Source organism: Dromiciops gliroides, chromosome X (assembly GCF_019393635.1).
Source record: "Dromiciops gliroides isolate mDroGli1 chromosome X, mDroGli1.pri, whole genome shotgun sequence".
In the NCBI taxonomy this organism is placed as follows: Eukaryota; Metazoa; Chordata; class Mammalia; order Microbiotheria; family Microbiotheriidae; genus Dromiciops; species Dromiciops gliroides.
Window position 1 is genome coordinate 33,718,982 of NC_057867.1, and position 23,009 is coordinate 33,741,990.

Consider the following 23,009-nt stretch of genomic DNA (forward strand, 5'->3'; position numbering starts at 1 on the left):
AGCATGTGTTCATGTGTGTGCACTTGTGCATGTGTGAGAGCATATGTGTGTTTGTGTGTGCGTATGTGTATGCACACACATGGAAACTGAGTTGAGGCAACAAGAGGTTCACGGTGCCAACTCAGTTCAAGGATCAATCACTAAAAAGAGACCGAGTCCTTTCTCTCCAATGTTATGGCAACACGCTTGGGCTGGGAGGTGGTTATACGAGGCAGCTGGGGCTAAGGCAGTTGCTTTGGCTTGAGCATATCTGAGGCCATGGTGCTGCCAGCTTATGACATGGGAAGCTAATTAAAGAGAGGGAGGCAGAGATAAAAGACCATTGTTACTCTAGGGTGTGGGGCTGCTTATTCTCCCTAATTAGCCTCCAGTGTGTTTTGTCTGGCCCTGGGTGGGTGAATCTCATTTTGGAAATGAAATCCCCGCTCCCCTGCACCTGGCTGCTAGACCTCCCCACCCCAACCTGTTCACCCTTCCAGGTCTTCCCACCTGGATGGTCCCAAGCTTGTTTCTTCCCTGAGGGTCACAGAACCCTGTTAGTGTAACTGGGTCAGGAGGGTGGGATATATACATACCTGCTGAACACTGGCCTGCAGAAGGTCCCCAAGGCGCTCGACCAGCTCGGTGAAGGTGGGTCTCTCTGTGCATACACCATTCCAGCAATCAAGCATGGTCTCATAGCTGTAGGTTGGGGAACAACACCAAGTCAGTCACATCAGGTAACCTCCTGGTGGTTTGCTTCTACCTTCCTACTATCCCATTATCACTCACCCTGAAAACCATCGGCCCCCAGGCAGCTCTGGGAACCAAAGCATCAAGCATGAGGCTTAGTCACACATCAAGGACCCTTAGATCAGGGAGAGGCCTTAGAGCTGAGAATGTCAGAGGTCACTGGGGCATGTGAGCATGAAACAACATAACATTAGAGCTGGTAGGGGGCCTAGAACAGAGAATGTCAGAGCATGAAGGGAACCTCAGAGGTTCTCATTTACAGAAGAGGAAACAGCCCCAGTGAGGCAGTAGACAAGTGACCAAGATGAAACTGGTAGTAAGCATCAGATAGGGATCTGAACCCAGGTCCTCCTGGGTAGGGAAGTTGGTTGGTGGTTGTTTTTCATGCTCAAAGAGGACCAAAATGACATTGCGATGTCTCATTCAAGGTACAATGTGTCCGACTGAGGCTGATCAGACCGATATAAGCTTGGAAGTGCTCTACCACAGGTCAGGCACAAAAATATGGCTATTTTCCATATGAACATTGGGAGTGGAGATGTCTCAGGCAGGGGCAGCCCCCTCCTACCTTTCTAGTCTTCATATACCTTAATCCCTGACACATACTCTTTGGCCCAGGGACCTCGGTCCTCTGGCTGTTCCACAAACAAGGCCCTCCATCTCTCAGCTCTGAGCATTCTCTCTGGCTGTCTCCCTGGGTCTGGAATGCTCCCCTTCCTCCCCTCTGACTCCTGGCCTCCCTGGCTTCCTCTAAGGAACCTCTTACAGGAAGTCTTCCCCAACCATCTTCATTTTGGTGTCTCCCCCATGTTCGTTATTTCCTGTTTATCCCACGTATAGCTTGTTTGTGCATACTTATTTGCTCGTTGTCTCCCCCATTAGATTGTGAGCTCCTTGAGGGCAGGGACTGGACTGTCTTTTGCCTCTTTTTGTAGCTCTAGCACTTTGCTCAGTGTCTTCTGCTTAATAAATGTTTCTCGATTTTTTTTGGGGGGGGGCAGGGCAATGAGGGTGAAGTGACTTGCCCAGGGTCACACAGCTAGTAAGTGTCAAGTGTCTCAGGCCAGATTTGAACTCAGGTACTCCTGAATCCAGGACCAGTGCCTTATCCACTGTGCCACCTAGCTGCCCTCGATTGATTTCTTATTGCTCCTTGGACTCCCAATTCAGTGCCCTTTCCACTCTCCCCTCAATTTGAATGGGGAAACGCCAAAGAGGAATTTGGGCAGCTATTTCTAGGCCTCTGTACTTTGAGTAATGACTTCTGTGCTTTTGCTTACCATTGGGTTCTGACTACACCATGTTATCATTAATACTCTGATTCCTCTGAATGAGACACCCAATTTAGAAGAAGACTTGGAACAAGCAGGAATAGGGAGTCAGTTTCAGAGCCGGCACCAGGAACTGCCAACAGCTGATGTGACTGTGAATAAATCACCTTGCCCTTTCTGAGTCTCAGAAATTAGTATCAAGTCAAACCCCCTTATCTTCCAGATGAGAACCCAAAGTTCCCTTCCTAATCTTTGGTCTTTCAGTCAGTCTATTCCCAGGCATTCTCTGGGACTTCCCCAAATGGACATCTGGGGCTCTCTTGATCACAGCATTGACCAACCTTGGGACCCTTGACCTAGGAGAGAACTTACATTTCTGGAGTCGAATACTCAGGGGATTTCATGCGGCTGCCTTCCTTGAGCCGGAGGCAAAAGTCTTCATCTATTTGCACCCCTGGGTAGGGTGAAGCACCTGTGGGAGACAAGACATTTCAAGTTTCAGATACTTTCCTAGCGTAGGGGGATTCCCAAGAAAAGCTGGGGGACCCCAGGCAGAGCAGGTCTGCTGATGGAGGGCAGGCAGCCTTTAGGAACGGCAATACTTCTGAAAGAGGTGACTTGTATCCCAGTCAGTCTGAGCCAAGAGACTTTGGCCCAAGGCCAGGACTCTGAGGATCATTAACAATCAAGACAGGTAACAAGCTAGAAAAAAAGTATGGCATAGTATTTGGGATTTGGGAATCTGGAGGCCCTTTCACTGCCTTGGGACTTCAGTCAAATCACTCCCCCCCCCCTTCAGTTTTTGCCTTTGGAAAATGGTAGGACAAGGTGGTCTCTCTCGAATCCATTCCTCAAATGATTTGTTCCAAGGTTGCTCCCATGCTGAGATCTGAGTTCTGAGGCTTCTTCCCCTTTCAGAACAACTGAACTAGGTCAATATTCTCTCTCTTTTTTGGGGGTGGGGCAATGAGGGTTAAGTGACTTGCCCAGGGTCACACAGCCAGTGTCAAGTGTCTGAGGCCAGATTTGAACTCATGTCCTCCTGAATACAGGGCCAGTGCTTTATCTCATTATTTTCTTTATCCAAGATACTCTGGATTACTTGGGCAAAGCATGAGTGTCTACTTAATTCCCTGGCCTCCCAGCAATACTTGGGACTGGTTCTGAGCATGGCTGTGTTGTAGCCCCTCTCAAAGTTGGAAGCAATCCAGCTCACTCTCCAGTGTTTACTAGATTATGGGACTGGTAAACAGCTGTCTCTTTCTCTTGGCCTTTTCTGGAGGGCAGAGGGCACATTCCCAAACTTGAATGAGAGTTGGAAGCCAAGATGGTAGGCGGGAGACAAGTATTTATGGATCTGCTTTGCCATGAACCTGCGCCGTGCCCTGTGCTAGGCTCCCAAGGTGGGGAATTTAGAGGTGGTAACCCAGAGCCCTGCCACTTACTACCTGTGTGATTGTGGATGAGTCTCAAGCCATCTCTATGTCCGTTTCCCCTCTCTCTGAACAAGCCCATGATGAAAAATGAAGGGAGTGGGAGGCAGCTAGGTGGCGCAGTGGATAAAGCACTGGCCCTGGATTCAAGAGCACCTGAGTTCAAATCTGGCCTCAGACACTTGACATTTACTAGCTGTGTGACCCTGGGCAAGTCACTTAACTCCCATTGCCCCACAAAAAAAAAGAAAGAAAAAAATTGAAGGGAGTGGGGTCAGTGTGGTTTGGTGGGAAGAGCACACCATTTTGGGAGTCGGGAGGCCTGGATTTGACGGTCAGCTCTGCTGCATCTAAGCTAAGTCCCTTCTCTCTGGGCCTTAGTAAAATGAAAGGGCTTGAAGTCAGAGGCCCTGGGCTTGGATGCCAATACTGCCACTTACTAGCTGTGTGACCTTGGGCAAATCCTTTCACCTCCTTGGATAGGCCTCAGTTTCCTCCTCTGTAAAATGAGGGGGTTGGACTAGATGATCTTTTAGGTCATTATTGGTTCTAGCTCTAGGATCCATTAGATTGTAATCTCTTTGAGGGCAGAGATTGTCTTTTTTTTGTTTGTTTTTTGTTTTTTGCAGGGCAATGAGGGTTAAGTGACTTGCCCAGGGTCACACAGCTAGTAAGTGTCAAGTGTCTGAGGCCAGATTTGAACTCAGGTACTCCTGAATCCAGGGCCAGTGCTCTATCCATTGCACCATTTAGCTGCCCCCAGAGATTGTCTTTTACCTCTTTTTGTATCTCTAGTGCCCGGCACATAGTAGGTGCTTAACAAATGATTGCTTGGTCCTATGCGTGATCTGGGTCAAGTCAATTCACCTCTTTGGGGTCTCAGTTTCCCCCTTTGTAAAATGAAGTTAGCTGGCTTCTGAGGTCCCTTCTAAGATTCTAGAGTGCTGGGCCCAGAGTCAAGAAGACCTGAGTTTAAGCCTGACTGTAGGTACTTCCTAGCTGAACAAGTCACAGACGTTTCTTTGTCTGACTCAATTTCCCCCTCTGTAAAATGAGGAGGTTGGGGGCAGCTAAGTAGCACTGCAGTGGATAAAGCACCAGCCCTGGATTCAGGAGTACCTGAGTTCAAATTCGGCCTCAGACACTTGACACTTAACAGCAAATAAAATAAAATAAAATAAAATAAATAAAACCTACCTCCCAGGGTTATTGTGAGAATCAAGTGTTTAATACCACACCTGGCACATAGTAGGTGCTTAAGAAATGCTCATTTCCTTCCTGTGTGTGACCTTGGGCCAGTCACTTTTCCTCTTCGGGTCTGTAGGGGGTTTTGGACTCCATGCCTCAGAGGCCGTTTCTGGCTTGCCATCTATGATTCTATGACTAGATAATTTTGAAAGTGCCTCCCTGCTGATGAAAATGGTCTCTAAGTATTCATTCGAGTTATCCCATTGCTTCTGAAATCCCGGGACTTCAGCAATTCGGGCATTGTCTTTTCATGACTCAGGTGGAGCCAGAGGAAGAACACCCACGGGTGGCAGTGGTGCCTCTCATAGCCCAAAGGTGCAGGCATCTAGTCTGGGAGCTCTAGGAAAGAGACGTGAAATCTTGGGTGCCAACACTCCATATTCTGCAATCTGAGCAGAACTCTGCTCTGGAAAAGGCAGGCCCAGAGAGAAGATGGAGGCTGACTTGGGGAGCAGAGAACACTGCACTCAAACTTGGGTCCCTGATGTAATCGCTAGCCTTGTGACCTGAGAAAACTCATTCCTTTATTCTGTTTGTTTGTTTTGTTTGTTTTTTTGCGGGGCAATGGGGGTTAAGTGATTTGCCTAGGGTCACACAGGTAGTAAGTGTCAAGTGTCTGAGGCTGGATTTGAACTCAGGTACTCCTGAATCCAGGGCCGGCGCTTTATCCACTGCGCCACCTAGCCGCCCCAATTGCTTTATTCTGAACCTTCATTTCCTTCCCTATAAGGTTGGACTCACTTGTAGGCCTTCGAAGTTCTAGATCTAGGCTCCAATGTGTGACCCTGAGCAAGTCCCTTCCCCTTCCCCTTCCTGGGCCTCAGTTTCCTCCTCTGTAAAAAGATGTCCCATGGTTCACCCCTCAGCTCCCTCCACCCATAGCTCCTCTTCCTCTACATCAAGGGAGTCTCTCAGCATCACATGGCAGGGACCACATGTGTAAAGACAATGGGGCCATCTCCTCCTGGCAGCATTCTCTGTCCCTAACCTGAGTCCTGGTGAATTTGACCTTTGCAACCCCCCCAGCCCAGATATGTGGGCCCCTCGGAATGGTTTAGGCCTTTCCTCAAATTCCTACATGGGACCCAATGTGCCCAGTCAAGGGAAGCCAAACTTCATTCCATGGGTGTTTCCATGGACATGAGAGAGGAAGTGGGGCAGCTGGTGCCAGGGAGAGGAGTGGGCTGAGCAGGGAGTCCCCGGGAGGCTGTGGCCCTTGACCAAAGGACACTGTGAGCCCAGCTCTCATCTTCTGTTACTGTTTCCCAATGGAATGCACTCAGAAGAAAGATGGGAGTGGGGGTGGAGACGTGAGCCTGGAGAGAGTGGCCCCACCTGCTGTGCTGCAGTCCCACGGGGAAGGGGGAGTAGTATAATAATAGTAACTCGCCCGTCGCCTCCAGTGCCTAAAGATGCTTTCCTTGTCACAATGAGATAGGGAGTGGGAAAATGATTACTGCCATTTTACAGAGAGAAGCAACGAAAACTCGGAGTCTAAATCATGGGATCCCTGATCTCAAGCTGAAAGGGGCTTCAGGAGGTCATTGAATTCAACCCCCTCAGGTTACAGAGGGGGAAACTGAGGCCCAGGGCGGGGGAAGGGACTTGTCCAAGGTCAGAGGGAAGATCCCAGACCTAGAGCTGACAGGGGCCTCAGAGGCCATCACGTGCAACCTTGATCTCAAGCAGGAAGGCACCTAGGAAGGCCATTGAGTCCAATCCCCTCAGGTTACAGAGGGGTAAACTGAGACCCAGGGAGGGGAAGTTACTTGCCCATGGTCAGTCACACAGGTATTAAGTGTCAGAAGTAAGACTTGACCCCAGGTCTTCTTGACTCCATGACCCATCCTCTATTTAGTACCACACAAATGCAGTGTCTAGAATTAGGGAGGAAGTGATAGAACTAGTGTCCTTTGGCCTGCTCAGGCCTTGTTTTTTTCAGAAAAACAATGACAAGCTGGAGCAGCTAGGTGGCGCAGTGGATAAAGCACGGGCCCTGGATTCAGGAGGACCTGAGTTCAAATCTGGCCTCAGACACTTGACACTTACTAGCTGTGTGACCCTGGGCAAGTCACTTAACCCTCATTGCTCTGCCCCCAAAAAAAGACAAGCTAGAGGATCTGTGGGGGAGGGGGATGGTATATACAAAGTCATGGACATGAGAGATGGAGAATGTATGGAGCAATAGTAAGGGGGGAAGGGACCCTGCAGAGGTGGGGTCTGAAACCCAGGACCTCTGTCTCCAAATGCAACAGTCTTTCCACTGGCCCACACTGCCTCTGGTCTCAGGCTTCTTGGGCTAAGAGAATCCATTGCTAAAATCTCAGTTCTCCAGGGTATGAGTGGAGCTTTCACACAGAGAGGGCAGGAGTGGCCCTGTCCCACACGTTGATTTCACTTTTGATGCTAGGCATGACTTATTCGACTCAAGGCGAAATCGTGTGATTGGTTTTCAGCAGAAATCTTTTCTTCTGTGTCTTAAATGCCCTTTATCTCTGGGACGAGACCTAGAGACAAGCAGCCCTGGATGAGAGCCAAAGCAGCCCCTGGAGGAAAGGCAAACATCTTTCCACGCTCTTGGCTCACAGTGATCTCTAAAGCTTTGAATCTATCCCCCTGGATACCCGGTGACATCAAGCTCTAATCAAATATTTGTCGGCTATTTTGCCTGTTTCCAAAGTGGCCATGCCCGGCAGCCCTTAATGAACCCCCCTTCCCTGGGCTATAGATGGGGGGCTTTGGATTTGGAGCCCCCGGGGGGAGATTCTGAACAAATGGTCTGAGATGCATTATGCTCTAAGGGCCTCCCGTCCCTAAGATGGCCCGGCTCCATCTCCTCCCGTCCAGTCTCTGCTCTGCTTCAGGCTCTCATCACCTCTCGCCTGCAATATTGCATCAACCTCCCTCTGGGTGTTCCTGCTTCAAGCCTTTCCCCACTCCAGCCCATCCTTTGCTCAGCAGGTCAAAATGAATTTCTTAAAATGCAGATCAAACCCTCTTTTCCCTCTATTCAGAATTCTTCAATAGCTCCCTATTGTGCTTTGAATGCAACCCGAAATTGTATTTTTAAAAAATCCTTGGCCTGCTATTTAAGGCTCTCCGGGCCGGGCTCCCACCTGCCTTTGCAGTCTTCTGTCTCGCGCCTTCTCTTTGTCCAGCCCAATTGGCCCAATGGTGCTTCCCAGTATTTTAGTTCAGACTATTCACTAGGCCTGGAAGGAATTCTCTCCTCCTTCTGCCTTTTAGATTCTCTCGCTTCCTTCAAAGCCAAACTCAGTGACACCTCCTATAAGGGGATGTTCCTGTCACCCTTGTCCCCAGGGGTAGGTTGTTAGTTCTTGTGTTCTCTCTCTCCCTCCCTCCCTCCCTCCCTTAATCTCTCTCTCCCTTAGTCTCTCTTTCCCTCCCTCTCTCACTCTCTTTCCCTCCCTTAATCTCTCTCCCTTAGTCTCTTTTTCCCTCTTAGTGTCTCTCTCTCTCTCCCCCTTAGTCTCTCTTTCTCTCCCCCTTAGTCTGTCTGTGTCTCCCTCTCTCTCTCTCTGTTTCTCTCTCTCCCCCTTAGTTCGTCTCTCTGTCTATCTCTCCCTTGGTCTCTCTTTCTCTCCCTTAGAGTCTCTCTCCCTTTGTCTGTCTGTCTGTCTGTCTGCCTCTCCCTTAGTCTCTCTCTCTCCCTTAGTCTCTCTTTCTCCCTTAGTCTGTCTCTCTGTCTGTCTCTCCCTTAGTCTCTCTTTCTCAAATTTACTTGGTATTAGGCCCACTCACCTTGGCTCGCCAACTTGGGGCTAGCTTTGATTAACAAGTGAGTGAGTGCATGGCTCAAAAGGTCATGTAATACAGTATACAGGGAGACTCTGAGCCAGGAACACCTGGGTTGAAATCCAGCCTCAGACACTTGCTAGCGATGGAGATCAGGGACAAGTCACTGTGCCTAGGACACCTAAAATAAGGGGGTTAGACTCAATGAACTATGAGGTGTCCTCCGCTTCAAAATCTATGCTGCTTTCTGCTTTGTACCTGGTACAAAGGTACTTCTGAAATATCTAAATCAACCCCTACTGTTGTGGGCAGGGTCACTAGTCTTCTAGATACTTACTCTTTTCTTCCTTGGTTTTCAGGACACTCCCCTTCTTGTTCTCCTCCTACCTCTCTGATGGTTCCTTCTTGGTCTCCTTTGCTGGATTCTTCTCCAGGTCACACCCCTGAACCTAGGGGTCCCTTAGGGCTCTGTCCTGGGGCCTCTTCTCCCTCTAGACTGCTTCACTTGGGGATCTCCTCAGCTACCTTGGATTCACTTACTGTCTCTATGCTGGTGATTCTCACATCTACCACTCTACTGACCTCCAGTCTTGCACCACTGAACATGTCCAAAACTGAACTCAATGTCTTTTCCCCCGAATTCTCCTCCTTTCCTACCTTCCCTATTACTGTTGAGAACACCACCGTCTTCCTGGTCCCTGACACTCATAGCCTAGGCATCGTCCTGGACTCCAAGTTATTTTGACAAGGCCTTATGACAAAGATTTCATCTTTGCAACATCTCTCCAATATTGCCCCTTCTCTCCTCTGATGCTTTCCCCACCCCTGGACTATTGTAATAGCTGCTGCAGGGAGAAGGGGGTCTGCCTGCCTCAAGTCTCTCCCCATTCTGATCTGTCCTGCATTCAGCCAGCAGTGATTTTCCTAAAGTGAAGGTCTGGCCACGTGTCTCTCCTGGAACTGAAATTCCAGTGGCTCCCTATTGCCTCTAGGATCAAGTAAAAAATGCTCTGCTAGACATTCAAAGCCCTCTTACTCCTCTTTGGCCTCCTGGCTGCTCCACGACAAAGACCTTCTCTCTCCTCATTCCTGCCTCCAGGCTTCCTTGGCATCCTTCAGTCTCAGCCTCCTACAGGAAGCCTTCCCCAGCTCCTCTGCATTACAGTGCCTTCCCCCTACACATTATTGCCTCTTTATCCTGCATTGGGCTTGTTTGCACACATTTGTTTATATGTTATCTCCCCTACTAAATTGTGAGAGCACCTTGTGAAGGCAGGGACTGTCTTTTGCCTCTCTTTGTATCCCTGCTGCTTGGCACAATGCTTATTACTGAGTTCAAATAGATTAGCTTTTTAACAAGCAGGGCCTCAAAACTAGAGCAATTGATAATTTGAGGCTGATAGGGTTGGGGTGAACAGCATTCACCACACTTGGAATTCTAGAAAGGTGCCAGAGCTTCAACAGAGGAGCGTATACTCCTGCTTTCTGCTCTGAGAGTTGACTCTGCAAAGGTTATTGGAGCCAAATGACTCATCAGCAGTGCAACAGCTGGACCAGCTGTTCTTTCAAATGCCTTATTCAGAAAGTTGGCCTGTCCCAGGAGAGAGGAATGCTGAACAAGAGATAGTAGAGATAGCAGAGTGAACTTGCCATCAGATATGCCACTACCTCTCCATGTTTGGGGCTTCTGTATGATCCCAAAGTCCTTACAGCTTTGTTATGGAGCCCCCCAATTTCTTCCTCTATCCCCTCCTCCCAATAATAACACTAGTTATCGTTTATAAAGCTCTTTAAGGCTTGCAAAGGGCATTAAGCATGTTAATCTTATTTGATCCTCACAACAACCCTCAGAAGTAAGTACTGCTATTATCCCCATCTTACAAATGAGGAGACTGAGGTAGACAGAGGTGAAGTGATTTGCCCAGAGTCACATAGCTCAGAAGAGTCTGAGATTGGATTTGAACTCAGGTCTTTCTGACTCCAGGCATGGCATTCCATCTACTGGGCCATTGAACGGCTTCGAAGAGCCCCCCTCTTCAGCCCCTTGACATCTGGTACTGCCTGATTGCTTTTGGATCCTGGGAACGGCCTGAGGGGTTGGAACAGTGGTGATGATTGGGCCCGTCTGGTCCACAGCAGCTATGCCTAGGATCAGTCAGGCCTGGAGAGGAGTTGTAGCTGAAGGATGCTTACCCAGGGAGAATATTTCCCACAGCAGGACTCCAAATGACCACACATCACTCTGGGTAGTATAAATCTTATCAAAGATTGCTTCAGGGGCCATCCACTTGAGTGGGAGTCGGGCCTGGAAAACCAAGGTAGGAGTGAGATAGATGGAGAGGGAGACAAAGAAATAGAAAGGAAAGATAGAGAGAGAGAGAGAGAAAAGAGAGAGGAAGAGAGAGGAGAGAAAGAGAGAGGAAAGAGGAGATAAAGAGAGAGGGAGAGAAGAGAAAGAGAGAAAAGAGAGAGGAGAGATAGAAGAGAGAGAGGAGAGGGAGGAGAAAAAAGGAGAGTGAGAAAGGAGAGAGAAAGGAGAGGAAAAAAGGAGAGGGGAAGAGAGATAGAGATAAAAAGGAAAGAGAGAGAGGAGGGAGAGGAAGGAGAGAGGAGAGAATGAAAGGGAAAAGAAAGGGGAAAAGAGAGAAAGGAGAAAGAAAAAGAGAGAGAAAAGGAGAGGAGAGAGAGAAATAGAAAGGAGAGGTGGAGAGAGAGAGATAGAAAGGAGAGAGAGGAGAGGAGAGAGGGCATTAGGATGCTTCATGGGTTCACAAGACCTGCAGGAGCCGCCTGGGTGAGGGTCAGGGCGTGGAGCCAGCTGGCTGATGGCTGTCATACTCACGTCTCCCTTCCGGACATAGTCAGGGTCCTTGTAGATGTCTCTGGCCAGGCCGAAGTCACAGATCTTGACCACATTGTTGTCAGTCAGGAGGATGTTGCGAGCAGCCAGGTCCCGGTGAATGCACTGAGGAAAGGGAAGGGGTGGGGGAGGGGGGGAGAAAGGGTGCTTGAAGGTCATGGCCTTGTCAATAGGAGGTTTAGTGCAGCTTTTAGAGATGAGAGAGGCACAGGCTGGAGAGACAGGGAAAGGACAGTGTCTGGGAACCTGCCCAAAACAAATCAAAAGAGACCAGAGACCAAAGCCAACTGGGGCAAGGACCATTGGTTAAGAGGCACCAAAAGTGACCCCCCCTCCTTCCTCACCCTTAGTGGATGGTCATTAGAATCATTCATTGATCCATTCATTTAAGAAGCATCTTTATTAAGTGCCTCCTATGTAGCAGGTCTCTGGGATTGGCTAACAACCACTTTGTAGCTAGGGGCATAGATGGGGATTCTCCAAATAACAGGGAGCATGGGAAGGACCACACATCAATGGTCCTTGTCAAAGAAACCCCCAGATCAATGGGGCAGGAAGGTATAACGAGGAGATATGCTCACTTTGCGGGAGGCGAGGAATTCCATGCCCTTGGCCACTTGGTAACTGTAGCAGATCAGATCCTCCAAGGTCAGAGGTCGTTTAGACAGATCTTCAGAGTCTAGGGGAGAGGAGAGGCCCATTGAGAAGGGGAGCGGCTGGAAAAGGTATCCTAGTGAGCCAACCTCATCAACCTGGATGGCTAGAACTAGGGACAGCTAGAGAGAAGAGAGGAGAGGGTTGGGAGCACTGGATCCCCCTGAGAATTTAATGTAGGGAGGAGAGAGAACAACGGCATTTTATCCATTCTCCCACACTGCCAACTGTTGTCCCTTGGATCATGGGACTTCAGTGGGTATTTTTATATTGAAACCCCACTGAGACTCAGGGGAGGAATCTCAGGATGCAGAGTTTCCCAATCCATCGGGTACACCTCCTGATGGCAGGGCACAAGACCATCTGGGTCTGGAGGTAGAGCATGAAGTAAAGGATTTCCCATAGAAATATTCCACTTTTTTTCAATGAACACGAAATTCAAATCAAAGTCGACAGAAGTGAACCTGACACAAATTCCCTCCAAGTGTTGGTGACCTCAGACCAGGGATTATTTAACATCCTATGGTCAAATGAGGTGGAATTTAAGTCAGTTCCTGGGCAGGAGCTGCCCTCAGTGAGCCTAGGCTCATGAAACCGATGACACGTCATCATGCTATTCACTGCATTTCAGTATTGAATGGGGAAACTCCTAATTAAATAATCTTTGACTGGAAGTTATAAGTGGCATGATATCAGTTCTGTTTCTCATTCATTTTGGGAAGTATAACATAATAAGCGGGTTTCCCCAGAGAGCCAGACTTCTAGACAAATGACCATCTACACTGGAATTTGTACAAAGCTAACACAGCATGAAAGCTGGCATACTTGAAAAATCCAAGTGACTCAAGCACAATTAGGGAAAATAACTTAGAATTTTCAGCAATTAAATTGAAATTGTCTTAAAGCTTTTAAAAATGTGATCTTATGGGGGGCGGCTAGGTGGCGCAGTGGATAAAGCACCGGCCCTGGATTCAGGAGTACCTGAGTTCAAATCCGGCCTCAGACACTTGACACTTACTAGCTGTGTGACCCTGGGCAAGTCACTTAACCCCCATTGCCCCGCAGAAACAACAACAACAAAAAAATGTGATCTTATTTTTAACAAGAAATAACATCCTTTTATGACACCAGTTTGAATACAAAAATTCACTGAAGCCACTTAGACTAGCATTACCAAAGACAATAGAGAGATACTTTAGGTAGGGGAAATGGGATCTCCTAGACTTATCATTTCAATTACTGGTGGAGATGAATGATTAAGCGGCTCTTTGTACAGGGTGGCCCAAAAGTCGAGATGTTTTAATAACTTTTTGAAAATTATTTTTTCTTTATTTTTCACCATTTACGAGATTTGATTTTTCACACATAATGTAAATCCATTTCCTATATGTACCATATATGATGCTATGGTAAAATAAATTTAAAACAAAATATAAAGGAGTTATTAAATATTGAAACCCTGGGGGCAGCTAGGTGGTACAGTGGCTAAAGCATCGGGCCTGGATTCAGGAAGACCTGAGTTCAAATCTTGCCTCAGTCACTTGACACTTACTAGCTATGTGACCCTGGGCAAGTCACTTAATCCTCATTGCCCTGCCCCCCCCAAATATATACATACACATATATATATATACATATATATATACACACACACACACACACCCTTTGGGAATTTTGGCCTATCCTGTACAAATCAAATCCAGCAGAGAACACAAAACTTTGTCTGCCCAACCAAAATCTTGAAAGTACATTGAGAACACATCGGCAAGGCAGGAGGGTTTTCATAGAGAAAGTTGATACTTTTACTAAGCAAAACCAAACTTTTTCAAAAGCCGTGCTTCTAACATCAAAAGGGGCTGCTTGTATCATATGTGGTTGCTTACAGAATTGGTAAGTGTGAAAAACCTCATTTGAAATGGTGTCATCTGCAGCTACTGATGTGGTGGAAATGATGTTTGGTGACTCAAATGCAAAGTAATTTCAATGGTTCAAAGTGATTTGGAATGGGGAAGAATTGCTTGTAGGCAATCAATTAATTGAGAAATGAAAACCTTCTTATTCTTCATCAAAGGTGGATGAAACAACAGAGGCAGTTAAAGATACTCATCTGATTAGCTATGTATAGGATATTTTGGAAACTCCTGTTGGGGACTTGTTCCTTTGATGATGGCAATGACACATCAAGAGAAAATGTCAATATTAAGTGGGGTTTAAAAAATGAAAATCAAATAACACGGAAGACCTGTACTGAACTCTGCACTGAGTGAGCTCAATCGCTGTTGGGATGAAATGCGGCCTCCTAGTTCTAGGCCCTTAGAGCCTGCAATGTCAGAGCCAGACGGGGCCACAAAGATCCTGTCAAGCTCCCAAGTGGATCAGGCTAGAGGAGTATGCCCTGGGCTCTCCACATTGTCCTTCCCCTTAATCAGCCACTGTTGAACTCAGCTTCCCGTGGCTCTCTCCACACGTCTTGGAATGAGGGGCCGTGTCATTAACAAAGCACAGAGATCTCTCACAGCCAGGCTGGGGGGGGGGGGAGGGGGTGGGGCTACTGGGTGGAACTCACCTTCCTCCTCCTCCTCTGAGTCGCTATAGGTCTTGTCTTCAATGAAGCCAGAGCTGGCAGAACTGCCGGTGCTGGCCACGCTCTCCAGCCGCCTCTTGGTGAGCTCCGTGAGGTCACAGTCCGAGTCCTCTGCTTTCTTCTCCCCTTGTTCCGAGGTGTCTTGGGTCTAAGAGTTAGTTCCTCACAATTAATCTCTGGCTGTGGAAAACCCCTAGGCCTGGACTTGGGAAGAAGCTTCTTGGGGCTTGGAGCTACTGTTACCTTTCCCCCTTATCAAAAATAAGATCACCAGAAGGGCTTAGATGACTCATCATGGCATCTCGGGGGCTCAGTGGCCCCGCCAGACTCTACTAGCAGTGGAAGAACAAAATCAAAGCAATCTTGGCATTCTCATTAGGGGCATGGGCTGCCCATGTGTTGAAAGGAAAGGGTGGCCTCGAATGTTCTATTGATCTTATGGCAATGGGAAGAAAAAGAAAGGAAGGCTTCCTGGAGGCTGAGAGGACTTCCTGAGATGAAATTACGGGAGGATATGGGCCAGAGTCACACAGGACTGCAAATCCTGGTAAAGTTGCTATCTGCATTGTTGGAAGAACCAGCTCCATGGATAAGATAGAAGAACCACTGGAGGGGAGGGGAGGGGAGGGGAGGGGAGGGGAGGGGAGGGGAGGGGAGGGGAGGGGAGGGGAGGGGAGGGGAGGGGAGCGGAGGGGAGGGGAGGGGAGGGGAGGGGAGGGGAGGGGAGGGAAGGGAAGGGGAGGGGAGGGGAGGGAAGGGAAGGGAAGGGAAGGGAAGGGAAGGGAAGGGAAGGGAAGACGGAGGAGGGGAGAGGACAGGGGAGAGGAGGGGAGAGGAGAAGGGAGGGGAAAAAAGAGAGGAGAGGAGAATGGTAATAAGGGAAGAAAGAAGAAGGTTTGTAGAGGAGAGGGGTAATGGAAGGACCCTGTTGCTGAGGACTAGTACAGAAGGTGCCACAGACTAGTGAGATGGGAAACCCATGACTTTTCTTTGGTTCTCCACACAATGTTGTAAGGGGGAGGGCAGGCCCAAATGGGATCAGTGCTAAGAACTGCGCCTTCCCCTCGGTGGAGCAGGTCCACAGTTGTGTTCAAATTCCACAAAGAGGCCCTGTCAAACCAGTAATCCCCCTGCAGCGCCCCTCCAGTGAGGGAGGCAGCCCAGCCCCCTTTGGGAACCGCTCTCATTGCCAGGAATTTCCCCCAACACCAGGTCTGAATTTTATGCCTTCCCTGAATTAGCTGCAGCTCTGTCCTCTGAGGCCAAGAAAGAAGTCAATTCTTCTGGTATGTGATGCCCATTCAAACACTTAAAGGCCTGCCAAGAGCATCATTTCTCCCAGGAGCCCCTTCCCCAGAGCTGCCTTTACCCAGCACCACTCGATTCCTGGTCATCACCTTTCTGGGGCTGAGAACAGAATTGGAGAAAGGTGACCTACCTTATAGGCAATAAAGTCTCCCCTCTTCCCTCGCAGGAAGTTGGATAGGTTTCCATACTTGCAGAACTCCACGATGACCATCAGAGGACCTGCCAGGGGGTTGCACACAGTCAGTGAGTAACCCCCCTTGTTCTCCTCCCTTTGGCCCTTCCAGAGCCTCTTGGCCCTGCACCTGGTGGACCCCCAATCTCCTCAGTCAATGATCTCAAGGGGTTGCTGGACGACTGGGATGTGGAGACCTTGACCATCCAAGGGGTTAGCTCTTGGAACAATGGTTGGCTGGATGGGGAACAAGGAGCAGGAAGATTTCCCTCCTGGGCTCCTCGCTTCATCCCCCAGGGACTTGGCTCTGGCAAAGGTGAGGCCCAGGTACATGCCACTCTACCGTCTGCATCCCCACCAGGCAGTACATCTTTTCTTTTTTGGCTGAAATCATTCTGTAAAGAAGAGCTAGATCTTGCTGCTATACTGGCAAATGCTACTTGATGGCAGCAGGTACCCCGGGGAGCAGGTTTCAAGGCTGCTAAGATGTGCCAATTTCCCTATTTCAAAACACAAAACCGTGCCCAGAGCCTGAGAAGAGTACTCCCAGGCTACTTCCCTGCAGCCCCAGGGGCCTGGCTTGGAAACTCAGCTCCGTGGCTTAATACCATAGAACCCTCAGACAATTCCTTTCCCCTTCCCTGGACCTCATTTTCTTCTCTGGAAAATAATGAGGTTGGTCCACTCCCCAATCTATGATCTTAATGGCTTATCCCGGATTCCAAAGAAGTGGAGGGGTCTGCCTGTACTCCCATCTTACAGCTAGGGCACCCAGAACCCTGAGGGGTCATTTGGATTGCTCAAGGCCACACGGTTGGTAGCAGACCCAGGATCCTTTGCTGTGGGCAGTTCTACATGGGTAGCCTTCAACCATGATGCCCCATCATGGCAGGGAGGTGACTCTGGCTTTGTTCAGGCTAGACTGGCAGGGCACATGCTCTGCCAGGTCCTACTGATCTCAAAAGGCTTCAAGTGGGTGACAGCTGGTGTCTATTGCCTGAAGTCCAGCCCAGCTAGGGAGCAGGGGCTTGTGGCCAGAAGGCCCACCACACATAGAGAAGAGGCCCAGGTGGTGGCCCCAGCAGCAGAGGACAGGGTCGGGGGGGGGGGGCCGGCGAGGAATGACACCCCCCCCCCGGAAATAGATAAGATGCTATAGAGTCTTCACATCCTGTGGGGGTATTCCTCAGGTGAACAATTCCAAAGTCTGACTTTGCAAATGATCAGGGAAGTTTTTTTTTTTTTTTCTCTCTCTCTCTCCCTCCCTCCCCCCTCTCTCCTTTCCTTCCCTCCCTTCCTTCTGTATCTGTCTCCCTCCATCCCTCCCTCCTTTCTCTCTCTCTGTCTCCCTCCCTGCCTTCTCTGTCTCTGTCTCCATTCTCTGTCTCTGTCTCTCTGTCTCTGTCTCTGTCTCTGTCTCTCTCTCTCTCTCTCCCCTTTCTCTCTCTGTCTCTCCCTCCCTTCTCTGTCTCTGTCTCTCTCCCTCTCTCTCCCTCTCTCACTTTCTCTCTCTGTGGCAGGGGTGGGGGTGGCCCCCATCCTAGGGTCTCCTTCTCAAGCCTTGCAGTGCAGGGTTCCCACGGGGAAGTGCCACCCTCGGGCCACTGCCAGGCACATCAGAAAGGGCCAATGTGGTTACCATAATGGCCAGAGGGGTCCCAGGGCAAGTCACTACAGATGGGATGAGCAGAACCCAGGGATGCTCAGTGGTTAGGGAGAGGCCCCACTGTAGGTGTGTTGGCCCCACTGTAGGTGTGTTGTTGCCTGGATATGTTACTCGTTGCCTAGATTGGGGTATATCTGGAGGGTTGCTATTCCATCTGTTCTAGTTGCAATGACACACTTGGGCCTCTCATGCCCAGGATGTCCTCAGCCCCCACAACAGGCCCCACGAGGGACATACATGGGACCCGCTATTGAGGCAGCTACTCAGACAGGGTGCCCAGGGAGATGCGGTTCATGGGATCCCTAGAACTGAGAATTCATTTTCTTTACACTGGAGAAAATTTCAATAGTTGAGCTCACCTGCCACGTGTCCCTCACACACCTGAGGAGATGGCCCAAAAAGCCCTGGGAAGAGCAGCTCCCCTCCACATTGGCCTGGCCCACAGCTAATCACTGGGTGGAGCAATCCTTGACACGACAGTTTCCAGGCATCTTATTCCCCTGCCCCTGCTCTTCCATCTAGTGATCCTGACCTCCTTGCTCATCCTTGAACAAGACCCTCCATCATCTCCTGATTCCAGGCATTTGCACTGACTCCGCACCCCCTGCCCCCCACCTGGAATGCTCTCACTCCTCACCTCTGCTTCCCAGCTTCCTTTCTCCAGGAAACTTATCTGATTCTATGTTGATTATTTCCCATTTATCCTGTGTATAGTTTGTTTGTACATAGTTGTCTGCATGTTGCCTCTCTTCTGTTAGATTGTGAATGCCTTGAAAGCTGGAACTGTCTTTTGCCTCTTTTTGTATCCCCAACATTTAGCACAGTGTTTGACACATTGTAGGCACGGGTAATATGAACTAAGACTGAAAAAGTAGGTAGGTGCTACATGGAATCCTGTATTTTATCTAAGGGGCAATAGGGAGCCAATGAAGACTCTTCACTTCAGGGAGAGGATGGCACAGTAAGATGTGTGTTTTTGGAATATCAATTTGACGGATGCATGGAAGGTAGAATGTAGGGGAGAAATATGAAATTCAATAAAGTGTGTGTGGTGAGGAATGGGGTAGGACTCATTGGGAGGCTGTTGCAATAGTTTAGGTGAGAAAAGCTGGAGGCCTGAACAAAGATGGGGGTTTTGAGTGGAGAGAAGGAAATTGATATGAGGGATATTTGTGAGGCAGAATCAACAAGATGTGGCAGCTGGCTGGACATCAGAGGTGAGGGAAGAAGAGGCAAGGATGAGTCCAAGGTTTCCAGCATGGATGACTATAATAGTGGTTGTACCTTCCACAGAAGTGGGGACATTTGGGGGAAGGATGGCTTGGGGGAAATGTGGAGCTGAGGCAGTTGGTGACATGGGACTACGGCCGAAGAGGCAGAGCTGGGTATGGAGATTGGAGGCAGTCATTTATGTGAAGATGCTAACAGAACCCATGGAGGAGCCCACAGAAGAACCCACAGAGGCCACGGAACTGCCCAGAGAATGAGTAGAGGGGAAAAGGGCCCAGAACAGAGTCTTGGGCTGCTGCCATTCTGGGAAAGGGGAAGATTGGGAGCCAGGAAAAGGAAGCCAGGAGAAAACTGTCACAGAGACTGAGGGAAGTAAGAGCGGGCACTTCGGGAGCCACTGATGCGTCTGTCAAAGTGAATTCTACAGGTATAAAGTTATCTCTTTTAAGGGTATCTTGCTGCCATTATTAGACATAAGTTCTGTGAAGGCAGTGTCTGTCTCAACTTCAGACAGACACACACACACACACACACACACACACACACACACACAGAGTTGGCCCTGATCATTATTTTATACAGGTATGTGTTGGACGGATGGATGGACGGATGGATGGACGGATGGATGGACGGATGGATGGATGGATGGATGGATGGATGGATGGATGGATGGATGGATGGATGGATGGATGGATGGAATGACAGGCTCCTAAACAGCCTTCAGGGATTTCTCCAGCCTGGGAGTATGGGGCAGCTAGGTGGTGCTCTAGTGCTAGGCAAGGAATCAGAAAGACTCAACTCCCTGAGTTCAAATCTGGCCTCAGACACTTACAAGCTTTGTGACCCTGGGCAAGTCACTTCACCCTGTTTGCCTCACTTTCCTCATATGTCAAATGAGCTGGAGAAGGAAATGGCAAGCCGCTCCAGCATCTCTGCCAAGAAAACCCCGAATGGGGTCACAAAGAGTCAGCCGGGACTGAATAATGACTGAACAAAAGGGCTGGGAAGGAGACAAAAGTGGTCACATCCACAGCAGCTAAGATGCTCCTCCATCCACTTACTTTCCATCCTCTTAGCTGCCCCTGTTCCTGGCGATCTTTATCCCTCCTCCCTCCCTTGCACTGCCCTCCCAGTGAGATCAGAGGATCTCACAATCAGCAATCTTGTGCTGGAAGGATCCTCAGAGACCAGACAGTCCAACCCCCTCATTTTAAAGAGGGGGAAACTGGGACCCAGGGAGGGGTCATCCAAGCCGAGATGCACCCTCTGTATTGTTTCTGGCTCTGTTCCTGGCTCTGCCCTGGGGCCAACCAGAACAGGACTAATGCCCCCTCTACAAAACACATTTCAGTACCTCAATGCAGCAAGCTATCTTGTTCCTCCCCCACCCCCCATAACCTTCTCTCCCTCAGGCCAATCATTCCCAATTTCCTCATTTTCTAGAGATGGAAACTGAGGCCTAGACAGATGAAGAGACAGGTCCAAGGCCACACAAGCACCACGTGGCTGGGCTGGAATCCAAACCCACATCCTCTAATCCTCCCCCACCCGCCCTGCCACCATTACTGGTATCCACACTTTCAAGTCTAAGAAACTGAGGTTAAGAAAGATGATTTGACGAGGGTCACGGTGTTATTGGTGGGAGAGGGCATAACTTATCATCATGGGCATTTCTTTAGTGCCAATTGGCTCACATGACTTCCCTGGCTCGTCGAGGCAACCTTGACAGGCAGAAACTCTAGATATTAGCCCTGTTTTACAGATGAGGAAACTGAGGCTATCAGTATCAAAAGTGGAAATTGCACCCGAGTCTCTCCTGACTTCAAGTCTGTTACACTAGCCATGACAACACACTGATGTGGACTCAGCTTGCTTTCTACAAGTCTAGAATTTACTCCAAGATGCTGCCTTTTCTATCAAAATGTCAATTACCAAACATTTACTAAGCACCTACTATGTGCCAGGCATGGGGATGCAAAGGTGTGGAATGAGATAGTCCTTAATCATACAGAGTTTACATTCTCAATGTAGACTTAAGGAGAGGCAGGAGAACAAGAGCTCGAATGCAGATTTTGAAGATAACCATCCCCACCCACCCCCAACCCCTCATCCTTTTAATGTTTTCTGCTGAGTACAATATGGCTCATTTAGGGAGGTGTGCATCAAGAAAAGGAAGAGGAAACCTGCTTTCAATGGGCTACCATGTTGGAAGGGCCACTGGCTCTTGGGGATCCTAGGTTTCGAAGCTAATAGGTCATCTAGATCAATTACCTCCATTTACACATGAGGAAACTGAGGCAGACAGAGGTGAAGTGACTTGCCCAGGATCACTCACGTAATAAATAAGTGGCAGAGCTGTGATCTGAACTGGGGTCCTCTAACTTCAAACTTGACACTCCTTGTACTGGAGGACCTTGGGGCGTGGTCATCCATCCTACCTAAGGGTTGAGAGGAAGGGAGATGTGTCCACTCTCAGAACTCTTACCTCCAGGCTTGGTGCAGGCCCCCAGCAGGTTGACCACATTCAGGTGGTGGCCGATGTGAATGAGGATCTTCAGCTCTGACATCAGGGCCTTGCACTCATTGGAGGTTGCACATTCTGCAAAAAGACCCCAGGGCGGCCGTCATTACTAAAGGGGATGTTTGTTTGTTAGGACTGCTGGGGGTGGGGGAGCATCTCAGATCCTGTTTACGGACCCAACTGAGGATGCCAGCAGGAAGAGCTGGAACACAAACACCCTGATGATTAGTGGCTGTACTCTACAAACAATGCCATAAACAGATAAATGGGGCCTTGGGGCCCACTGGCCTGCCAGCAATCTAATGATATCCTGGGCCACAAATCCTTTTCCTCTTTCCTTCTTTAGAATGTCTCCGTGGTAGCTTCCTCTGTGTTTAACCCTTTTAGGTCAGGAGAGAGACCTGGAAGAGGTCAGGAAATACATGACCCTTGAGTGTTTGGGAAAATTAACTAATTACCCCCAAAGGGGCCACCAATCTAAATCACCGTTCTCAATGTCAGAAGATCCTGAGACGATCCTGAGAAGATCCTTGCCCAGTGGGTGCAAGACCACCAGGGAAGGGGCTTCCCCCACCCACCAAGCTGAAGTGTTCTCAGTGGCCCCTGATCCTGTATGCCTAAGGAACTGTAGGGAGGGGAGGGCCTGAATGGCCTAAAATAGATATTTCTAGGCTCCGTCAGCCCTTTCTTCCTTGTTCCCTTCTCTCTTTTTCCCAGGTTGTGTTAAAGCCAACAGATGGAGTGATACCGTGTCTTAGCTCAATGTCCCACTCGTCCATTTCAGCTGGTCCTTATGGAGGACTCTGGATATATTTTAATGTTCTATGTTCTAAGAAGCTAGTCCAGAGAGCAAGAACTAGGGCTGGGAGAGGAACTTTAGAACAGAGAAGGTCAGAGTTGGGGAGGGGGGTATTCTTAGATAGTATCTAAGTCCCAAGCCCCCATTTCAGAAAAGAGGGAGCTGAGGCCCAGAGGAATGAAGGCCCTTGTCCCAGGTCCCAGTACTTAGAACCCTTGTCAACTGCCTCGAAGGCTGGGCTCTTTGTCTCAATAGTTCAATGCTTGTCTCCCCCCTGTCTCTGCCTAAGCTGTTGTTCAAGCCAGACCATTTTGGCTGCAACTTCATTTGTGGGCATTGGGCTCTCTGCAAGGAGGCTGCTTTGTGGCTGAGCCTTCCAACAGGGCTTAGAGCAAGATGGATGCCCTGTCTGGGTTGTGGTCTATAGGGAGTTCTCAGGCACAGGGGCCGTTCAAGTGGAGGCTGCATGACTCTTTTGTCAGTGTTCATGCAGAAGAGCTTCTTGACCGGGTAGGGGGTGGAAACTTCCAGCTCCAAGATGGATTCACTAATATCTCTTGATCAAGCCCAGCTTGCCTCTCTTACTTGAACCACATTCTCTTCTCTTGTTGGGGCATAAGCCTTAAAGTGGCTCTGAAGGAAGACTGTCCTCCCTGACTGCTGACATCCATACAGTCAACAGCATAATAATGATAATAATAAAAAAATTTACAGAGCACCTACTATGTGCCAGGTACTGTACTAAACGCTTTACAATTATTAACTTATTTGATCC

At 49.1% G+C, this 23,009-nt stretch overlaps 1 protein-coding gene across 1 annotated transcript in view; it reads right to left on the reverse strand.

Annotated features, from left to right (window-relative positions):
- Positions 1-23,009, reverse strand: part of LOC122733289 (vascular endothelial growth factor receptor kdr-like) — a 194,377-nt gene that overhangs the window by 20,413 nt on the left and 150,955 nt on the right. Inside the window, exons 19-26 of the mRNA XM_043973570.1 lie at positions 21,400-21,513; positions 15,977-16,065; positions 14,521-14,686; positions 11,882-11,979; positions 11,283-11,405; positions 10,634-10,745; positions 2,376-2,475; positions 576-681 (exon numbers count right to left, since the gene is read on the reverse strand). Of these exons, the coding sequence (XP_043829505.1) occupies positions 576-681; positions 2,376-2,475; positions 10,634-10,745; positions 11,283-11,405; positions 11,882-11,979; positions 14,521-14,686; positions 15,977-16,065; positions 21,400-21,513 (908 nt within the window). The remainder of the gene's footprint in view (positions 1-575; positions 682-2,375; positions 2,476-10,633; positions 10,746-11,282; positions 11,406-11,881; positions 11,980-14,520; positions 14,687-15,976; positions 16,066-21,399; positions 21,514-23,009) is intronic.